Source organism: Felis catus, chromosome A2 (genome assembly GCF_018350175.1).
Source record: "Felis catus isolate Fca126 chromosome A2, F.catus_Fca126_mat1.0, whole genome shotgun sequence".
In the NCBI taxonomy this organism is placed as follows: domain Eukaryota; kingdom Metazoa; phylum Chordata; class Mammalia; order Carnivora; family Felidae; genus Felis; species Felis catus.
In genome coordinates, this window is record NC_058369.1 from 7942975 (window position 1) to 7961190 (window position 18216).

The 18216-nt window shown below is 59.1% G+C and overlaps 3 protein-coding genes across 6 annotated transcripts; 1 reads left to right on the plus strand and 2 right to left on the minus strand.

The window, feature by feature from the left end:
• Positions 1-230: 230 nt before the first annotated feature.
• ATG4D (autophagy related 4D cysteine peptidase) lies at positions 231-6948 on the plus strand. Of its 2 annotated transcripts, XM_003981869.6 has the most exons (10): positions 237-838; positions 1374-1457; positions 1539-1712; positions 2009-2285; positions 2360-2424; positions 4342-4472; positions 5349-5427; positions 5504-5580; positions 5664-5783; positions 6391-6948. In XM_003981869.6, the coding sequence occupies exons 1-10, from the start codon at positions 607-609 to the stop codon at positions 6571-6573; spliced, it is 1422 nt and encodes a 473-aa protein (XP_003981918.4). In that variant the 5' UTR covers positions 237-606; the 3' UTR covers positions 6574-6948. The 2 variants fall into 2 exon arrangements, with proteins under 2 accessions (XP_023101094.1, XP_003981918.4); XM_023245326.2 differs by lacking the exon at positions 5349-5427 and having other exon boundaries at positions 231-838; positions 6391-6554.
• KRI1 (KRI1 homolog) lies at positions 6600-15253 on the minus strand. 3 transcript variants are annotated; one of them, XM_019817497.3, is made up of 19 exons: positions 15103-15253; positions 14917-14990; positions 14035-14140; positions 13561-13666; positions 13246-13300; positions 13120-13166; positions 12728-12824; positions 12562-12639; positions 12170-12300; positions 11496-11622; positions 11293-11388; positions 11033-11203; positions 9900-9975; positions 9705-9796; positions 9499-9625; positions 9282-9412; positions 8307-8371; positions 8083-8181; positions 6600-7486 (listed from the first exon to the last, which is right to left on the minus strand). In XM_019817497.3, the coding sequence occupies exons 1-19, from the start codon at positions 15194-15196 to the stop codon at positions 7147-7149; spliced, it is 2112 nt and encodes a 703-aa protein (XP_019673056.3). In that variant the 5' UTR covers positions 15197-15253; the 3' UTR covers positions 6600-7146. The 3 variants fall into 3 exon arrangements, with proteins under 3 accessions (XP_019673056.3, XP_011287375.3, XP_044901359.1); XM_011289073.4 differs by having other exon boundaries at positions 9705-9793; positions 13120-13169; XM_045045424.1 differs by having other exon boundaries at positions 13120-13169.
• A 426-nt stretch (positions 15254-15679) lies between these two features.
• Positions 15680-18214, minus strand: CDKN2D (cyclin dependent kinase inhibitor 2D). Its single transcript, XM_003981859.6, has 3 exons — positions 18094-18214; positions 17666-17821; positions 15680-16629 (listed from the first exon to the last, which is right to left on the minus strand). Exons 2-3 carry the CDS (start codon positions 17804-17806, stop codon positions 16270-16272), a joined length of 501 nt encoding a protein of 166 aa, XP_003981908.1. The 5' UTR covers positions 17807-17821; positions 18094-18214; the 3' UTR covers positions 15680-16269.
• Between the last annotated feature and the right edge of the window lie 2 nt (positions 18215-18216).

An 18216-nucleotide genomic window follows, 5' to 3' on the forward strand; every position in this document is an offset into this window, starting at 1 on the left:
CTTTTGCTCCCAAGAAAACTGAGGCACACAGAGGTGTAGTTTGGGGGAGTGAGGAGGAGGCGTCACACGGGTTTGGCCCCACAGCAAGGCGGGTCTCGGATGCGCAGGCCGCGGAGGGGCGCTCTGGCGGGTGGGACGCTGGCAGGTGCACACACGCGCGGCGGCCGCGCCTGGACCGCCTTTCCAGGCGCGCCGTCGGGGGCGGGGCCGGGGCGGGCCCGGGGCGGGGCTTCCCGACTCTGGAGCCTCCGATAAGGGCCTGCGGGGGGCTCGGACGCGCCTGGGCGCTGCGATAGGGTGGCGGGGCGTGCTCGTGGGGCGCCGCGGGGAGGCGCCGCGGCCCGAGGTCCCGGTGCGGCCACCCGGAACCGGGGCCGGGCGGGGCGGGGCGTCCGGCCGTGTCGCGCCCGCCCGGCTCCCGGGGCCAGGGCCGCTAAAATGGCGGCGGCGGCGGCGGAGGTGACAGCGTCCCGCGCCGGGCCCGGGGGCCTGGCCGCCGCGTCGGGGGCCGACTAGCGCCTTCCTGGGCGCCGCGGCCCGGCCCCCACCCCGGGCGCTCGCGCGCGGCCCCCACCTGGGCCCTCCGTCCGCCCTCCCGGCGCGCCCATGAACTCCGTGTCGCCGGCCGCCGCGCAATACCGGAGCGGGAGCCCGGAGGACGCGCGCCGCCCCGAGGGCCGCAGGCCGCGGGGCCCCCGAGTCCCGGACCCCAACGGCCTGGGGCCCTCTGGAGCCAGCGGCCCGGCTCTTGGCTCGCCCGGGACCGCCCCTGGGGAGCCGGACGAGGTGGACAAGTTTAAGGCGAAGTTCCTGACGGCCTGGAACAACGTCAAGTACGGTGAGGAGGGGGCGGGCCCGGGGGTTGTGTTCTGAGATAGGAGCCAGCCGGGGGGTTGGGCGTGGCGGGGGAGGGGGGGAGTGCTCGAGGTCGGTGGGAGTCCAGGAGAACTAGACGCTGGCCCTCCGAGTGTTCCACCCTTTGCTCGCCTCTTGTGAGTCACCTGTGGGTCCCCCGCCCTGTCCTGTCCTGCCCTGCCCTGCCCCGGGCGGACCTGCAGCAGGTCCAAAAGGAATGTGGTTTCAAGTCTCCATTCCCGTGTGACCTTGGGCAAGGTTTCTTTGCTCTGCTGTGCCTTCGTTTTTCCCCTCTGTAAAACGGATACAATAATCAGCACTGCTTTATTCGTCCCGAATTAATGGCAAACACTCACGTGGCCATTACTACGGCCCCTGCCTCCCTCCGAGAGGAGTGTGGCCCTGAGATAGGACCTAGGATGGTCTCCGTTTCACAGACCGGGGAGTAGAAGCGCTGTTGCTGTGAAGCAGGTGCTTCAAGTCGCTGGGTGCTGCCCCACCCACGTCTCCCCCCCCAGGCTGGGCAGTCAAAAGCCGGACCAGCTTTAGCAAGATCTCCAGCGTCCACCTCTGTGGCCGCCGCTACCGCTTCGAGAGCGAGGGTGAGCTGGTGGCCCCGGTCCGCGGTTGAGGGAGGCCCCCAAGGCTGTTCCTGACGGCAGCTGACAAGCCTGGTCTCGCAGGTGACATCCAGCGTTTCCAGCGGGATTTCGTCTCCCGCCTGTGGCTCACCTACCGCCGGGACTTCCCGCCCCTCGCTGGAGGCTGCCTGACCTCGGACTGTGGCTGGGGATGCATGCTTCGCAGCGGGCAGATGATGCTGGCACAGGGCCTGCTGCTGCACTTCCTGCCCAGAGGTGAGCGGGGGAAGGGAAGGGCCCCCTCAGAGTGCAGCGCCAAGGGCACAGGGCGGCACAGGGCAGCGGTGTTGGGCTTGTTTGTAAACAAGTTTACAGTTAAGTTAGATTGTGTGCCGAGTAAGTTTTGAGGGGGGCGTGAGAGTTTATCAAATAAGTTGCAGGAATGGGAAAATTGTTAGGAAACGTGGCGTCTCGGGAGCCTTAGAATTGTACGTAAAGCATGAGCTGATGGGAAGCGTGCCCCCCTCCGGCCCCCACTGGCACCGTCTGACTGTGTACTCCATCCCCACCAGACTGGACGTGGTCCGAGGCCTCAGGCCTGGGCCCCTCTGAGCCATCAGGGTTGGCCTCTCCCAACCGTTACCGCGGGCCTGCACGCTGGATGCCCCCCCGCTGGGCCCAGGGCACCCCCGAGCTGGAGCAGGAACGTCGGCACCGGCAGATAGTGTCCTGGTTCGCCGACCACCCCCAGGCCCCCTTTGGTCTACACCGGCTGGTGGAGCTTGGGCAGAGCTCAGGCAAGAAGGCGGGTGACTGGTATGGGCCATCTCTGGTGGCACACATACTCAGGTGAGGGCCGCTGCAGGGGACACGGGAACCACTGGGTTTCCCCCAGGAACTCAGGCCTTCCCTCTCACCCCCAGGAAAGCTGTGGAGAGCTGCTCAGAGGTCACCCGCCTGGTGGTGTATGTTTCTCAGGACTGCACAGGTAAGAGACCGGAAACCACGGTCACAGAGTTCTCACCCTGAGCCAGTCGCTAGGACTTAACCTGCCTCAGAGGCTGAAACCAGTTCTGGGGCAGAGGGACCCTTGGAAAGGATTCAAGGCCCACACAGTGGAAGGTCTGCAGGATCCCTCCACTCCCTCTGGAACCAGGAGAGGAAACTTTAGGGGCTTCTCTACAAGTGATAGAATAAAGGACATAAGGACTTCCCTCCATCAGGTCCAATTTACTCCTACTCTGTAAATAATTCTTAAAGAATTCTTTTTTTTTTAATTAATTTTTTAATGTTTATTTATTTTTGAGAGACAGAGTGCAAGTGGGAGAGGGGCAGAGAGAGAGGCAGACACAGAATCTGAGCAGGCTCCAGGCTCTGAGCTGTCAGCACACAGCCTGACGTGGGGCTCTAACTCACCAACCTGACCTGAGCCGAAGTTAGCCACTTAATTGACTGAGCCACCCAGGCGCCCTCCTCCAGATCAGTTTAGATAGGGTTTTTATTAATAGGAGCCTCGGTGGATTGGTATCGGGGAATCTACAAAACGTATACGTTTTTATGCAGAATTGTAGAGATTTGGGCAACGTTTGATTTTCACGGACAACCCCGATCTTACTCTGTTTGGGCTGTTATAACAGAAGCGCCACAGACTATAGAGGCTTCTAAATAACAGGAATTCATTTTCATAGTTCTGGGGGCTGTGAAGTCCAAGATCAGGACATCAGCAGATTCAGTGTCTGGTGGGCACCCACTTCCTGGTTCATTTTGCTGTGTCCACATGGTGGAAGGGGCTCTCTCAGGTCTTTTTTATAAAGACACTAATCCCATTCATGAGGATTCCACCTTCATGACCTAGTCGCCTCCCAAAGGCCCCACCTCTTAATACCACCGCCTTAGGGATTAGAATTTCTTCTCTGTCTTTGTCTTCTTCTTCTTTTTTTTAATGTTTATTTTATTTTTTAAGAGAGAGAGACAGAGCGCAAGCAGGGGAGGGGCAGGGAGAGAGGGAGACACAGAATTGGAAGCAGGCTCCAGGCTCTGAGCTGACAGCACAAAGCCCGATGCGGGGCTCAAACCCACGAGCCGTAAGATCATGACCCGGGTTGAAGTCAGATGCTTAACCCACTGAGCCACCCAGGCACCCCCCCCCCAACTTTTTTTAATGTTTATTTTTGACAGAGAATGCATGTGTGTGTGCGAGTGGGGGAGGGGCAGAGAGACTAGAGAGAGAATCCCAAGCAGGCTCACCGTGTCAGCACGGAACCTGATGCATGACTCTATCCCATGACTGCAAGATCATGACCCGAGCTGAAATCAAGAGCTGGACGCTCAACCGACTGAGCCACCCAGGCGCTCTGGGGATTAGAATTTCAACATCTGAATTTTGGAGGGGGGAGACACAAGCATTCAGACCACAGCAGCTGCGTTTCCAGAAGGGTCGAATCCACTTTTCTGGGAGCCAGGCAGGGGTTTACTTAGCAGTAAGGGAGGAGGTGGGAGAATGGGGACCAGCGGATTGGACTCGAGGAGGAGGGACACACAGGGACATTCAGCTGAGGGGCAGTCTGCTCGGTGTTGCCATTTCCACTTGGGCAAACCCATGCTCTGAGTAAGTAAAGACTAACCTGGCCTGGAACTGGGGAGGTGCTCTGCCTCCTCCTGGTTATCTGCTCTTCATCGAAATCTCAGGGCCTCAATTGCCCTGTCTGTAAAATGGAGATGTTGACACCTACCTGGAGGCCCTGGAGTTGTCTGGGGGAATTTAGGGTGGGTGGGGCGCCAGAAAGACATCCTTTTCCGCCGGTGACGGGAGTAGGACCCTGAGAGGCTGCATGGGCTTCGGGAGGGCCGCACTCTGAGGCTTGAAGGGTGGGCGAGAACGTGACTTGCCGCGCCGTCCTTCCAGTGTACAAGGCAGATGTGGCACGCCTGGTGGCCAGGCCGGACCCCACAGCTGAGTGGAAGTCTGTGGTCATCTTGGTGCCGGTGCGGCTGGGTGGCGAGACGCTCAACCCTGTGTACGTGCCCTGCGTGAAGGTAGGTTCCACCGAGCCTCCCCTGGGAACTGCCCCGGCTTCGTTAGCTCGGCTTGGGTGTTTCTGCCTCCCCCATCTCTATCTGTTGCTTCAGTGGTTGCGAGCACCTACTACGTGCCCAGCACCGTCCCAGCTGCTGGGGACTTGGAGGCCAACAGGCAAACGTTCGTGCCCTCTGGGAGTGGGGAAGGTCAGACAGTGGATCTGAAACCACACTGACAGCTGTGGCGTTACGCCGTAGATTCTAGAGGGACTAAAACTAACACTGAAGGGCAGACGGGGGTGGCTGCAGCCTAGGAAAGCCCCTCTCCAGCCAGGGCAGGAGAGGAGGCAGAGGCGTGCTCTAGGCAAAAGGAATGGCAAGGCCGGAAAAACCCTGGTGTTTTCACTCAGAATGAAGGCCGGAATTGTCCCTACAGCCTGCAAGGCTCTGCACTGTGTCCCTGTTCCTTGACCTCATCTGCCCCCACTCTCCTTCTCTGCCCCAACCACACAGCCCTTCCCCACTGTTCTCAGAACACACCTGCCCCAGGGCCTTTGCACTCACTTCCATCTGCTTGGAGTGCTCTTTGTGCAGAGATACACTCCTAACTCCCTCTCTTACTTCATTCAGGTCTTTGCTGAAACGGCACCTTTTAGTGAGGCCGTTCTGATTCCCCTTATTTCAAATTGCAAAGCCCTCTTGCATCCTTTATTCTCCCAGTGTTACTGCCCGCTGATGCGACAGAACTTACTCATCTTGTTCCTTGTTCGTCTCCTACAGTAGAAGGTCTGCTCCATGAGAACAGGCTGGGGCTTTTGCTAAGTGTTTCTCAAGGGACTGTCTCTGACAGCACCTGCTCAAAGCACACTCCTCCACCCCCTTTCCTCCCTGCAGGAGCTCCTGCGTTCAGAGCTGTGCCTGGGCATCATGGGGGGCAAGCCACGGCATTCACTGTACTTCATCGGCTACCAGGGTAGGCCCACCCCTTCCCACTCCATCCTGCCCCACCTCACCCCTCCCCAGCCCCTCTCATGCCTCCACCCTTGCAGATGACTTCCTGCTCTACCTGGACCCCCACTACTGCCAGCCCACTGTGGATGTCAGTCAGGCTGACTTCCCCCTGGAGGTGAGCTGGCTGGGATCCCTGGGGTGGGGCTGGGGAACGTGGAGGGAGCCGGGGCCCTAAGCTTCCCACGTCTTATGCCCCAGTCCTTCCACTGCACCTCACCCCGAAAGATGGCCTTTGCCAAGATGGACCCAAGCTGTACGGTGGGGTTCTATGCTGGAGACCGGAAGGAGTTTGAGACGCTCTGCTCAGAGCTGACCAGGGTGAGCGAGGAGGGGTGGAGGGTGGAGGGCAAGGGGCAAGGAGGGAGTGGAAGAGGAACAGAGATCTTGAGTCCAGCAGACACGGGCGGGGCAGGGGGCGCTACTTGCAGGCTGTGTTGTCAAGATTGTTATCCTGTCCCCAAGCTACTAACGCCCAGTTATGACCAATTAGACAAAAGAAGGACATAAAAGGAGAAGTGAGGAGCATTGTTGCTTGAGCTGCCCCCCATGAGCTGAAGTGGTGGGGCCTCTCCCCATCCCCTGGCTCTACAGCCCCATCAGGGCTTTACCCTTACAATAGTGTCAAAAGGTAGCCACCAGCCTTCTTGGGCACCCACCTCCCCATTCAGTGGAAAGGAAGCCTCACTTTCCCAGCAGATGCAGCAAAAATCGCAGGGTTGCTGTTCATTGGTTACACTGGGCCATATATCCATCACTGGGCCAATCACTGGGGCCAGGGAATGGACGGTGCTGATTGGCTGGCCTGGGTCATTGCCTGGAGGGATGGGAGCTGGGCTCAGGAAGCACCTGATAAATATACCTATTGGGATAATTATAGGATAATTAACATGGTTTGGAGCTAAGCCACTCTCTCTCTTCCCTCCAGGTCCTCAGCTGCTCCTCAGCCACAGAGCGGTACCCCATGTTCACCCTGGCCGAGGGCCATGCTCAGGACCACAGCCTGGATGACCTCTGCTCCCAGCTCTCCCAGCCGACGCTGCGGCTCCCTCGCACGGGGCGGCTCCTCAAGGCCAAACGCCCAAGTTCTGACGACTTTGTGTTTTTATGACGGGTGGGGTTGGGGGAGAAGATGCGCACTATTTATTTTTTTATTTATGTCATGCTGGGTGTGGGAGCTTGACATCGGGAGGTGATGGGTCTCCCCCTTCTCACTCCCTTGACAAGCGCAGCTGAGACCAGTCCAGGAAAGCTCTGAACTGGGGCCATTCAGACAATGGGCCTCCCGCCAGCTGGGCCCTCCTCACAGGGCAGGGAGGGAGAGCTTCCGGACACCCACTCAGGGCCTGACTCAAGTACTGTAGTTTGCACTGGACCACCCATGCCCCTCACTGGTCCCAAAGCCCCTACCTGCTAAGGACGGGAGGTACGGAAGGGGGGGAACTGTGGCCACTGGGGGCTAATAAAGCCGTTTAATTTGACTGTGGCTATGGCTGGGCCCAGCATTTAACGGATGGGGTCCAAGGGGTCCAAGGCGTGTCTCAAGGTGAGATGCTGGGGGAAGCGTGTTAGGTAGGCCTCACTTCCACAACTTCTTCGGCCACAGGCAGACACCAGGGTCTACACAGTCCCCAAGCTCGATTGGAGGGGAGGAGGCCCAGGGCCCCTGCCTGCTCCCCGGAGCTCAGGGGCTGCTCTTGGGACCCTGTTGCTTCCTCCGCTGCCGGCCCAGCTGCCGGAAGTGCAGCCGTTTGGGGTTGAGGCCAAAGGCCTGCAGTCTCTGGCGGCTAAACTCACGGCCACCCAGGGTCACGGTGGGGCCCAGGAGACGCGCCTTCTTGCCCCTCCTCCGCCTGTGGGGGACTGGCTTCTGGGTGGGAGACACAGGACCCGCCTCTTCCTGTGCTGGGGGGCTCCCAGGCTGGGGCCGCTGCCCACAGGCCCCATCAGGTGCTAGCAGCTGCCCCGGAGGGTCGGCTTTGTCTCTCTGTGGCTTCCCTGTGGCTTCCGTGAGTGTCTCCGTCCTGAGGAGAAAAGCAGGGGTTCAGCCCAAGCCTGGCAGGCCTGTTCCTGAGCACACATCTCCCATTTTACAGATGAGGAAAGGAGAGGTTCAGAGAAGCGAGGCAGCACATCAGAGGCCTGCCTCAGATTCAAACCCAAGTCTGACACCAAAACTGGGGCTTTTCTACTGAAGTCGGAGGCTGGACTGTATTGCTGATAATTCTGGTACCTGGGCTTATTTCAGCTTTAAATCAACTCTGAGCTCCTATCACCCCTGCTTTATAGATCAGGAAATAACGGTCTTAATACTACCACTACCTACATAGCACTTACTCTGTTTTAAACGCTTCAAATGAATGAATTCACTTAATCCTCAAAAACCCAATAAGAAATGAGCCATCTTTACCCCCATTTTAAAAATGAGGAAACAGGCCCAGAAAAGGCAAGTGCCTTGCCCAAGGTCACACAGCTGTGGCCCAGTCAGAATTTGAACCCAGGTATCAGAGAAAGGAAGCCCCATTCCCAGGGCCATGCAGCAAAATGGCTGACCGAGCAAGACTCGAACCCAGGCTCAGCTGGCTCCTGAGCCCGCCCTCCTCCAGCCAGTGACACTCACCCCTCTGGGCAAAGTGACTTGAAGATCTGCCTCTTCTTCCAGGAGTTCTGGGCCTTCTGGCTGTATGCCCTCTTGTCCTGCAACTCCTCTTGCTCTGACCTGCGGATGCCCAGCAGACAGGCCTATTGCCCGACGCTCTGGGAGGGACCCGTGCCTGCTCACCTGCCTGCCCGCCGCCCCCTCCCCCCCCCCCCAGGACACCCGGCCCAGCCCCGACCTGTCACCTGTACATGCAGGTCTTCTTCAGGGAGCACCAGCGGTTCAGCTCTTTGTCATCAGCAGCGAGGATCTACACAGGGAGGGAGGGTGGGGTCCTGCTGTTTGAGCCCTGGGTCGGGGGGCGTAGGCGGCCTGGCTCTCTCGGAGCCTTAGCCACCTCACTGTTCAAAGCAGGGTAACGCTCCTCCCAAGTTCAGCAGGATGTCACCATAGCGGGAGAGGACTGATTTCTGCGGAGGCCACTAGAGGTCTTTGGCAGGGGACATCAGATGGGTAAACTGAGGCCCAACAAGGAGATCCTTGCCGTAGTCACACGGCCACGGAGTGGCTGATTTAAGATCCCAGTTTGGGGGTCCAGGGGTCCCAGCAGCCTCAGAACAGGGCAAGGGTCTCTGCTAATGACCGGGTGTGCAAATTATAGATGAGGCCCAGCCTCCCAGCTCCAGGCCTCGGTTTCCTCATCTACAAGGTGGGCAAGCCCCTTAGAAACTATTCAGATTGAGTAAATGCAGATGGTATGAGCTCCATAAACGTTGGCTTTGCGGGCCATGCATAGTCAAGCACCCACAGCCACATGGCTGAGGGACAAGTGCCGTTCCGAGAGCCACACACGTTCATTTCACCTCCGTAGCCACAAGGTGGGGCTGTTATTAGGCCCGTTTTAAGTGGGGAAACTGAGGCACGGCGTTCTAGGTCACGCAGCTGGTGAGCGACCAAAGCAAGATTTGAATCCAGGCCATCTGTTTCCAGGGCCACCCAACTGCAGACATACGGTGACAGAATGGAAAGTACTATTTACAGGGGTGTCTGTGGGCACAGCCGCTGGAGGCAGGTGACATTACTCGTGTTGTTAGCGCTAACACTCCTCTTGTTTTCAAGGTGAGGGGAGCAGGGGTGTTGCAACCTCTGCGGGGTCCACACTCCCTCTTGCCCCCGGGGCACCCCCTGCCCCTGTGCCGGGCACCCCTCTGGGGCCTCACCTCCTCGGTGCTCAGCCCGAAGTCGCAGGGAACCACGGTGCGGTACTTAAAGCGACAGGGCAGATCGTCAATGATGTCCTCGTAGTCCAGCCGGTAATACTCATCCAGGTACTCCTCGAACGTCTTGTCTCCTGTGAGGGGAGGGAGCCAGGCTGCCAGGGTGTGCCGGGCCCCGCGGAGCCCCTGCCCGCCCCCCCGCCAGCAGCCCGGGCCTCACCAGGGTTGAACACGGGCTTTTCCTGCCCCACCGCCGAGGCGAAAGGCGACTTGCGCTTCTTCTTGCCTGTCAAGGGGGCCTCGCGCCGCTTTTTCCGCGGCTGGCTGGGGTCGTAGTCAGCATCCATCTGCCAAGATGCAAAAGTCAGGCCAGCCCCCGGGGGGACCCCACACACCCCCAGGTCCCCCTCCACCCTGGGCACCTACATTGAAGTCGGGGTCCTCGCAGTGCGGTTCCTGCTGGCTCCAAGCTCCACCCTGCTCGGGCCCGGCCCATGTGTCCCAGTTCCAGTCATCTGCTTCCAAAGGAGACAGGGTAGGGGGTCAGGGTGGGACTTTGGACTTGAGACCCAGCCACTCCCCCAGCTGGTGCCCCCCCCCCCCCCCCCCCCGTGACCTCACCTTCAAGCCCTTCCTCTTCCTCAAATTGCGGCTTCTCCTCCTCCGTGGTGCCATAGTACTCGTCCCCAAAACATCTCTGTGGGGTCAGAGCCAGGAGGGATCAGCAAGGCCTCTCCCCCCAGACAGTTTCATTCCTGCACCTTACATGGCTCCCAGCACCCTCAAGGCCTAGCTGCTGCCTGTGTGCCCAGGCCCCTCCAGGCCCCAATCCCCCTGATTCTGTTCCAACGAGCCGCGGTTCTTTCCCTCCCACAGGCCTTTGCGCCTGCAGTACCCCCTCTCCGGCTGCCTAACTGCTGCTCAGGCCTCCGGTCTCCGCTGCCTGCCCTCAACCCGCTCACCACCACACCTGCCAAAACCGATCAGGGACTCCCTGAATACCCCACCTCCCCCTGCACACCGCCCATCACCACTCTGATCCCTGGGGGCACTCACTGTACAGTTAAGTGCCTGCCATCAGACTGGGAGCTCTGGGAGAGCAGCGACCACTATGTCGCCTGATGCTCAGTGACCATCAGACTGGCTCTCGCCGTTACATGAGCTCCGAGGCCGTTGGGCCCTTGCTGGAACCCCGGCACCCAGTGGGCACCTGGCAAAGGCAGGTATTGCTTACGGTGTCACTTATTAAGCCCCTACTGTATGCCCAATGCTGGGCCGCATCTTGCTGCATTCTCACAAACACCCCAAGGGACAGAAACTACCTCCATTCTACTGAGGAAACTGAAGCCCACGCGTCCTCAGTCTCCTTCCCTGGCCTCCGAGGCTTGGTCGGGGGCCCCTTTGGGGCTCCCGGGGTCCCCGCTGCTTTCCTCATAAGGCCCTATCGCCTGTTTCCATGGCCCGACAGACACTATGTCCCCTCTAACCCAACAATAAACATCAATGGCAACGAGACGAAAGGAAACACAGCTACCCCGTTCCTTGAGCATTACCGATGTTTTCACGTACTCCTCTTAGGCCGTCCTTGCGACAGCCCCGAGGTAGACGGTATGGCTGAGCTCACTCTGCAGACAGGGACACACGCTCAGAGAGATCGAGTCACTTCTCAGAGGTCACACAGCCGGGAAACAACCACTGATTCCAGAGCCCTGTCCCGAGCACCGCGTGGCGGGGGTGGGGTGCAGGGGCCGCACCTGCATGAGCTGGTCATGCTGGGTAGGATCAAAGTCGTCCTCCAGGTCCTTCTCCTCGAAGCCCAGGGTCTCGTTGCCCGTGACCTGCCGCAGCCTCTCCAGCTTGGCCAGGATCTCCTTCCTCTTCAGGTTTTTCAGCTGCTTGAGCTCCTCCTGCTTCTTCGCTCTCTCCTGCGGGGGACGGGCCAGGGAGAGAGGGAGGGCGTGGGCTCTCCCCGCAGGGCTGGCGGCCCTCCCCGGCCTGGCAGCCCCACACTCACCCGCCTCTTTCGCTCCCGCGTCTCCTCTCTCCGCTCCTTCCTGCGCTCGTCCTTGCGGCGCACAGAGGACGCGACGCTTCGGGGGTAGGTCTTGACCTGTGGGCAGCAAGGGAGCCCAGAAAGGGCCACAGAGATGATTCTGGGCTCTCCCGGCCCGGGCCCCAAGGCCCGGGTCCTGCTCGGCGCCCGCCCTGGCCACGCACCCAGGCCGAGTCCGGCTCCTCGAAGCGGAAGTTGTACTTGTGCTCAAAGTCCTCCTGCTTCTTCAGAAACAGCTCCCCCTCATCCGAGGAATCATCCACGGCCAGCTGGACGGGGAGGCTGGGGCCCCTGAGGGACGAGATGGGGCAGGGCTGGGGGTCAGCCGAGCCCCTGCACTCCTGTGTACCAGCTGTGTGAACTCATTGCCTCCTAAGAATCCTGCTTTTGGAGCACCAGGGTGGTTTGGTTGGTTAAGCGTCCGACTCTTGATTTCGGCTCAGGTCATGATCTTACGGTTCGTGAGTTCGAGCCCCACATCGGGCTCTGTGCTGACAGCGCAGAACCGGCTTAGGAACCTCTCTCAATCCCTCTGTCTGCCCCTCTGCTGCCTGTGTGCACACTCTCTCCCTCTCCCTCTCTCTCTCCTCTCTCAAAATAAATAAACCAACTTAAAAAAAGATCCCTACTTTCGAGGCACCCCCATTTGACAGATGGGGAACCCGGGGACAATGTTTAACGACAAGGCCACCTAGCTCCAGACCCCACGCCCCTCGCCCCACCGCTCTTCCTCACAGAACAAGACCTCTGCTACCATCTGTGCAAAAAAGTAAACAGCCGGTGCCCTTTGCTTTCTGGCTGGCTTGGCTCCAGGCCCCTGGGGGACATGGTTACTCACGCTTCCTCCTCCTCCTCTTCTTCCTCCTCGCCCTCCTCCTCCTCCTCGTAGTGTTTGTTAAGAATATAATCTCGCAGGAACCGCTCGCCTTCATCTAGCTCTGGGTCGTTCCAATATTCTTTGAGGTGGGTCTGGCGGGGGGGCGGGCAGACAGGACACAGGTCAGGGACTTGTGCGCCGGGAAGGAGGTAGGCATGGACACCACGTAGATTTAAGTAACTGATGCTTCACGGCCAGCCTATAAACTAGAGGGGATAACCCCCATTTTATAGAAATAGAAACTGGCGCCCAGAGAGGGGCACACCCCACCTTCAGACTAGGTACTCTTGACTACTCCCTCAAGGATTCGTTTCCAGAAAAAGGCTGGCAGCGGTATAGACACGAGAACTCACCAGTTCTTGCAGGGTATCAGTGTTGTGAATCTCCTTTTGCCCCTTCAGCCACTCCACGTAGTCCGCATCCTCCTGGGCCTGAGGGTAGGCCAGCACTGAGGGTCTGGGGACCCCTTCCTGTCAGCAGCACCCCCCCACCTCGGTCCATCCAGGCCCCAGCACTTACCTTCTCCTCCCTGGTTTTAGCGCGTTTCTGCAGCAACCCGGAGCCACCCTCCCCGGCACTGTCCTCACTCTCGCTGTCTTCCACAAAAGCCCGGAAGCTGCCCACGTGAGAGAATGAGCCTCAGGATATGCAGGCTGGTCTCTGCCCACAGTCCCAGCATTAACCCCATTTACGGAGTCCTGAGCCCTCCACAAGCAGCTCAGAGCAGTACTGTGACCCAGAGAGCATCGTCAACCCCATTTAACAGATGGAGAAACTGAGGCACGGAAAGACTAAGAGACGTGCCCAAGGGCACACAGCCATGAAGTACCACAGCTAGATTTGAACCCAGGCCTGTCCGATCCTGTGGCCTCAGTCCTATCCATTTGGCCACTCAATCCGCCCAGGCTCACCTTTCCTTGAGCTGTTTCTGCTCTTCTACGTAACTTTTTGACGAGATCTGCTGCAGAGAGAGTGACACAGGCCTCAGGCCCAGCCCCAAGCCCCTCAGCCCCCGACCAGGCCTCCACCCCACCTACCTGGAATCTCTGATTGGAGGTCTCCTCATCTGAATTTTCCTCATCGATATATTTGCTGCGCAAGGAAGAATGGGGCTTTCAGAACAGACTCCCCATGGCTCGTCTGTCCCTATGGGGCGGGCAGCTGTTAGAGCAGCAGTTGGGGGGCAGTGGGGTACAGGTGAGTCACTGACGATGCTGTTCTCTGGGGTTCCCTCAATCCTGGCGAGTCTCCGCCAGCTTCTTTCCACCCTTGCTTCTAAGACTCCCATGTGCCTGTCTGCCTGCCCTGGGAAGACTGTGGGGGGACGGTGGGGAGTCAAGGTCTCTCCTCACCCTTCTTTCTCCAAGATAACCTTCCTTTCGTAGTCCTTCAGGTACATGGGCCGCATCTTCTTTTGTTTCTCCTTGGCTGCTGGCGCTTCCTCACTCTCCGAGGATACTATCGGGTTGCCAGAGACATCTGCCATCACTCACAGCCCCCTTCCTTTCCCAGGCAGAGAATCTCACAGGGCTTGGGCCGGGACACCCCCAAGGTTTCAAATCCCCGAGCCACCAGTTCCCAGCTGTGAGACAGGTATCACACTTATACTACATCAGTAGTAGCTGGCTACGCTCATTCAGTGAGTAATTCATGCTCTGAACAGTGCTAAGCACACAGTTGTTATTAACAGCAAGTAATAACCTAAAACACTCTGCTATGCACTGTTGACCTAGAACATATAACATATAAGGAAGGGTTCATTAGGTAGTCACAAAAGCCAGTAAGGCAGTGGGGAGCCTGGGCCGTAGGGATGAGCAGCCCCAGACCTGTTCTCTGATAGAAGGTGGCATCTTTCTGGTAAATGCGGGGGTCCTTCTTCTTCAACAGGGAGAGAGTCCTGTAAAAGTCACGTTCTTGCTGGGGATCAAATTCCTAAGGCATGAAAAGGATCAGGAACAGACTTCAGAAAGGAGACGGGGAGAGCCTTGGTGGAGGCTAGGGACACTAAGTAAGAGGGGCAGGTGGGCTGTGAGCCTGTGGAACTTAGGGTGGAGGGAGGGGTATACATTAGGAGGCTGGAGAAGGGATCCAGCTGGACAGAGGCAGGTAGGGGGCTCCAGGGTGGGTATGAGGGGAGGTCGGAAGACAGCAAAGAGGTGGAGGAGGAAGAGGGGGCCTTTTGGGGATGGGCAGGGGCAGGCCACACAGGTACAGGATCTGAAACAGGGGAAGGGGGCGGGCAAGGGGAGGATACTTCCTGAGGACAAAGGATTGACAGCGGGGCAGGTGAGCAGAGAGGGCGCATGTGTGGGACAGCAAGCAGGGGCTGGGTTGCACAGCGAGGCCCCGAAGATCAGGGCTGATGTGAGAGGCCGAGCGTCCCATGTGGCAAAGAGATGTCCCACTTCGGGGACTGACAAATGGTTAAATTCTTGGGGATGAGGAAATGGACACAGCCGTCGCTCCTCACATCAGGATGGGCAGGTGGATCGTGCGTGGCGAGAGAGAGGAAGTAGGGGGGCACTGGGCCACCCCGTGGGGATGGGGAGGGCTCTGTGTGTCGTCCATGGGATTAGAAAAAGGAGGTTGGACGCTCCCGTAGGGTGGAAGGGGGCTGGAGACTAGCCACCCTCTGCATATCAGGATACGGGTGCGGTGGGGAGCTTGGATGCTTCCCGAAAGTACGGGGCCGGAGTGAGAAAGCTCACCACGCGCTCGTCGCCAGAGTCGGACTCAGAGCTGGAGTCGCCGCCGCTGTCTCGGTCCCCGTAGCGATCTTTAACTGCGGGGCAGATGAGAGCCCCTCACAGATCAGCTTGGAAGACCAGATCAATCCCCGCTTCCCGACGACCCTGTCCGCGCCGCCGCCCCGCGCGCATGCGCCCCGCACTCACGCCGCTGCAGCTCCTCGCGCTCCCGGTAGCGGCCGTACCGCGCGGCAAACGCCGCGTTTACCCGAAGGGGTGACGACCCGCGCGGTTCCGGCATGGCGGCTCTGCGACCCACTGCGCACGCGTGTGGCGAGTGTCCCAAGGAGGTGGGGCTACCCTCAGCCCCAGCCTCGGCCGGCCTTAAAGGAGGCGGAGCCTCGCAGGCCGCCCCTAATCCCTCCCCCAGTCTTTCCGGGATCCCTTACGCCACCCGACCGCAGTCCCCGCCCGCGGGTCACGCCTCTGTGGGTCAGACTACAGCCATCGCCCCCCCTCCTTCCCCCCCACCACTCCGGGGCTCCCGGCACCCAGCTGACATCTGGGGGCCCTTTCTCCACTCGCGGTTTCCTGCCTCCCTTCCGTTCCGACAGCGTAAACCGCTGCCCCACCCAGCACACTCACCTCTGTCACCCTGGGAATTACCACTCTCTCCCCTCCCCCAAAGTATCCACGATATGCGACCCCCGTGCCCACCCCCCACAAACATACTGGACGTGCGACTCTCCATCGCAGACTCAATCAGAAGCCACCAGCTCTGTGATCATGCACAAGTCTTAATTTAATGGGTAAAAACATTAAATTATCACACAACAATATTTTTCCATAAAGCTTAATAAATAGAATCTTTTTTTAACGCTGTACAAGAGACTGAAAAACAGGTTTCCAACAAAATATGAACTCATACTACCCTTCTATTGATTTTAAACACTCCCCCCTCCCCCCATGCTCAAGCAGTGTGCACATTTGAGGTCTGTCTCTGGGTACAGCTAGCCAAGGTCTCCAGGTTCCAGGAGCCCTGGAAGCGATGACCTCACTCGGGCTGGGGCTTTAAACGCTCTGCCCTTGGGCGTCTGCAGCCCCAGCAATCTGAGGCGCAGAGAAAACTGAACCGTTTAGACGGCTGTTGCCTGCAGGAGCCCTTCTCTGCCCAACACATCAAAAGGGGTGAGAAAAACAAATGAGAAATGTCCCTCAAACACACACCCCCCACAAATCAACACCAACAAGCCACAAACTGGTGCCCCTCCCCTTTTGACAGGGGGCAGAAGGAGTGAGGGGAGAAAGTGTTTCTTTCCTCCTCTTTTGACACAGAACCCTGTTGGGTCTGGTTGCTGCAGTGGGCACCCCGGGTCACAGCGGTACCACCGAGTGCCCCTGCAGTATGTCCATGAGATCCTGGGCCCCTATCCCCTGTGCCAGCTCCAGGGGCGTGAGCCCCCTGGCGTCCCTGTGATGGAGATCAGACTCAGAAGCCAGGAAGCTGACCACAGCGGTGTGGCCCTCTCGCACTGCCAGATGGATGGGGAGTGCCCCGGTGCCGTCAGGCACGTTGACATCAGCACCATGCTCTACCAAAACCTTCAGGGTGTCCAGGAATCCAGTGCGCGCCGCATCATGGGCTGGAGTGGTGCCGGAGGTGTCCTGGACATTGGGGCTGGCACCTTGCTTGAGAAGTTCCAGCGCAATGGTGGAGCTTCCAAACATCATGACCTGTGTGGGGGCAGAGAGTGAGGGGTCCTCAAGGGAGAGGTTCCAGTTAAAGGGGTCACTGTAGAGAGGGGTCATTCAAGAATAGGGAACACTAGAGCTGTTCTAAAGAATGGGGACACACCAGGGAACACAAGCTCTCAGGCGGTTGTTTGATACCCCAGAGAAAGACGTCTCCTTGGAATAGGGACCCCGAAGAAACTGGTCACCCCCCTAAGGATAAGAAAACCACGTAGGGAATAGCCTCCAAGGAAACGTTCGAGAAACCTAAGACCCTCCCCAAGGAAGCAGAGATATGCCCCATCCCATATGGGAAATCGCTAGGAAATATGACTCCTCCCCCACCCCCAGAAATAGGCCTCATAGAATGAGACCTGCTCCAAAGAACTTGGATAGCAACCTCAAGGGAAAGATGCCCAGGGAATTTGAAACCCCAGGGTACTTGCCCTGAAGAAATAGGGTTCCCCCTGTAAAATGCCCCCCAGGGAATAAGGATGCCCATGCAACGTGTAACTGTGCCCCACTTAGGACTTCCCTTAATATACTAGGAATCTGGAAACAAACAAACACACACACACACACAAAAACCCAAAACAGGAATGGAGAGTTACCCAAATAACTGGATACATCTCAGAGAACCCTCCAGAAAATAGGGAACCCCTGGAAACATGAATCCCTCCTTCCAGTGATTGGATCCCCCCACAGAAATTCCAAGAAACAAGAGCCAGTCCTATGAAACCGGGATCCAAAGAAGCTGCTCTCACATCGCGGAATAAGAACCTCCCCAGGGAAAATTAATCCTCTGCACCCAGAAAACAAGAAATCCTCCAGAGAAGATGGAAAGTCCTCCCCTCCCCCAACCTAACTCCATCCACCACCCACCCACGAAAGTAGACATCAAGGAGCAACAGCGCCCCAGGGGAAAAGGACCGAGCCCCCCCCCCCCCCCCCCAGTCAGCCACCACCGCGGTCAAGGAGACTTGAGGGAAAGGGTCTGGGGTCCCAGCCTCGCCGTCGCTCCCGGCCAGCCGGGCCTCACCTGCAGCGCCGTCTTGCCGAAGCGGTTCAGGGCATCGGGGTGCACCAGCTCACGGTGCAGAAGGCGGCGCACCTCCTGCACGTCGCCTCGGGCCGCGGCCCCGCTTAGCCTGTCGCCTGCGCGGACCTCCTCCAGCAGCATGTCGACGCTGGCAACCTGCGAAGCCCCCCGCCCCACGCCGGCGCGGTCAGTGTGGGGAAATCCACCGGCGCTGGCCCTAAGATCTCCCCCGAGGTGCACCTGGCCTGCGCGACGCTCCCAGCCCAGCACACTAGTCGGCCCTCTGCGCGACCCCCGCCCTGCCGGCGGGCTCCTCCCCCTGTCGGCCAGCGGGTCGCCAGGGGCTGGGAGCCCGGCCCAACCCTCCGCGGCTCGCAGGGCCCGGCCCGGCGCCCGCCCCTTGGGGGCCGGGTCTCCCCCCAACTCACCCTCCCTCCTCCTCCTCGACGGGCGGGGTCTGTTCTGAGCCGCCGCCGCTGCCGCCGCTGAGCTGGCCGCCAGGGGGCGGAGATAGCGCGCTTGAGGCCCCGCCCCGAACGCTGCGGATTTGT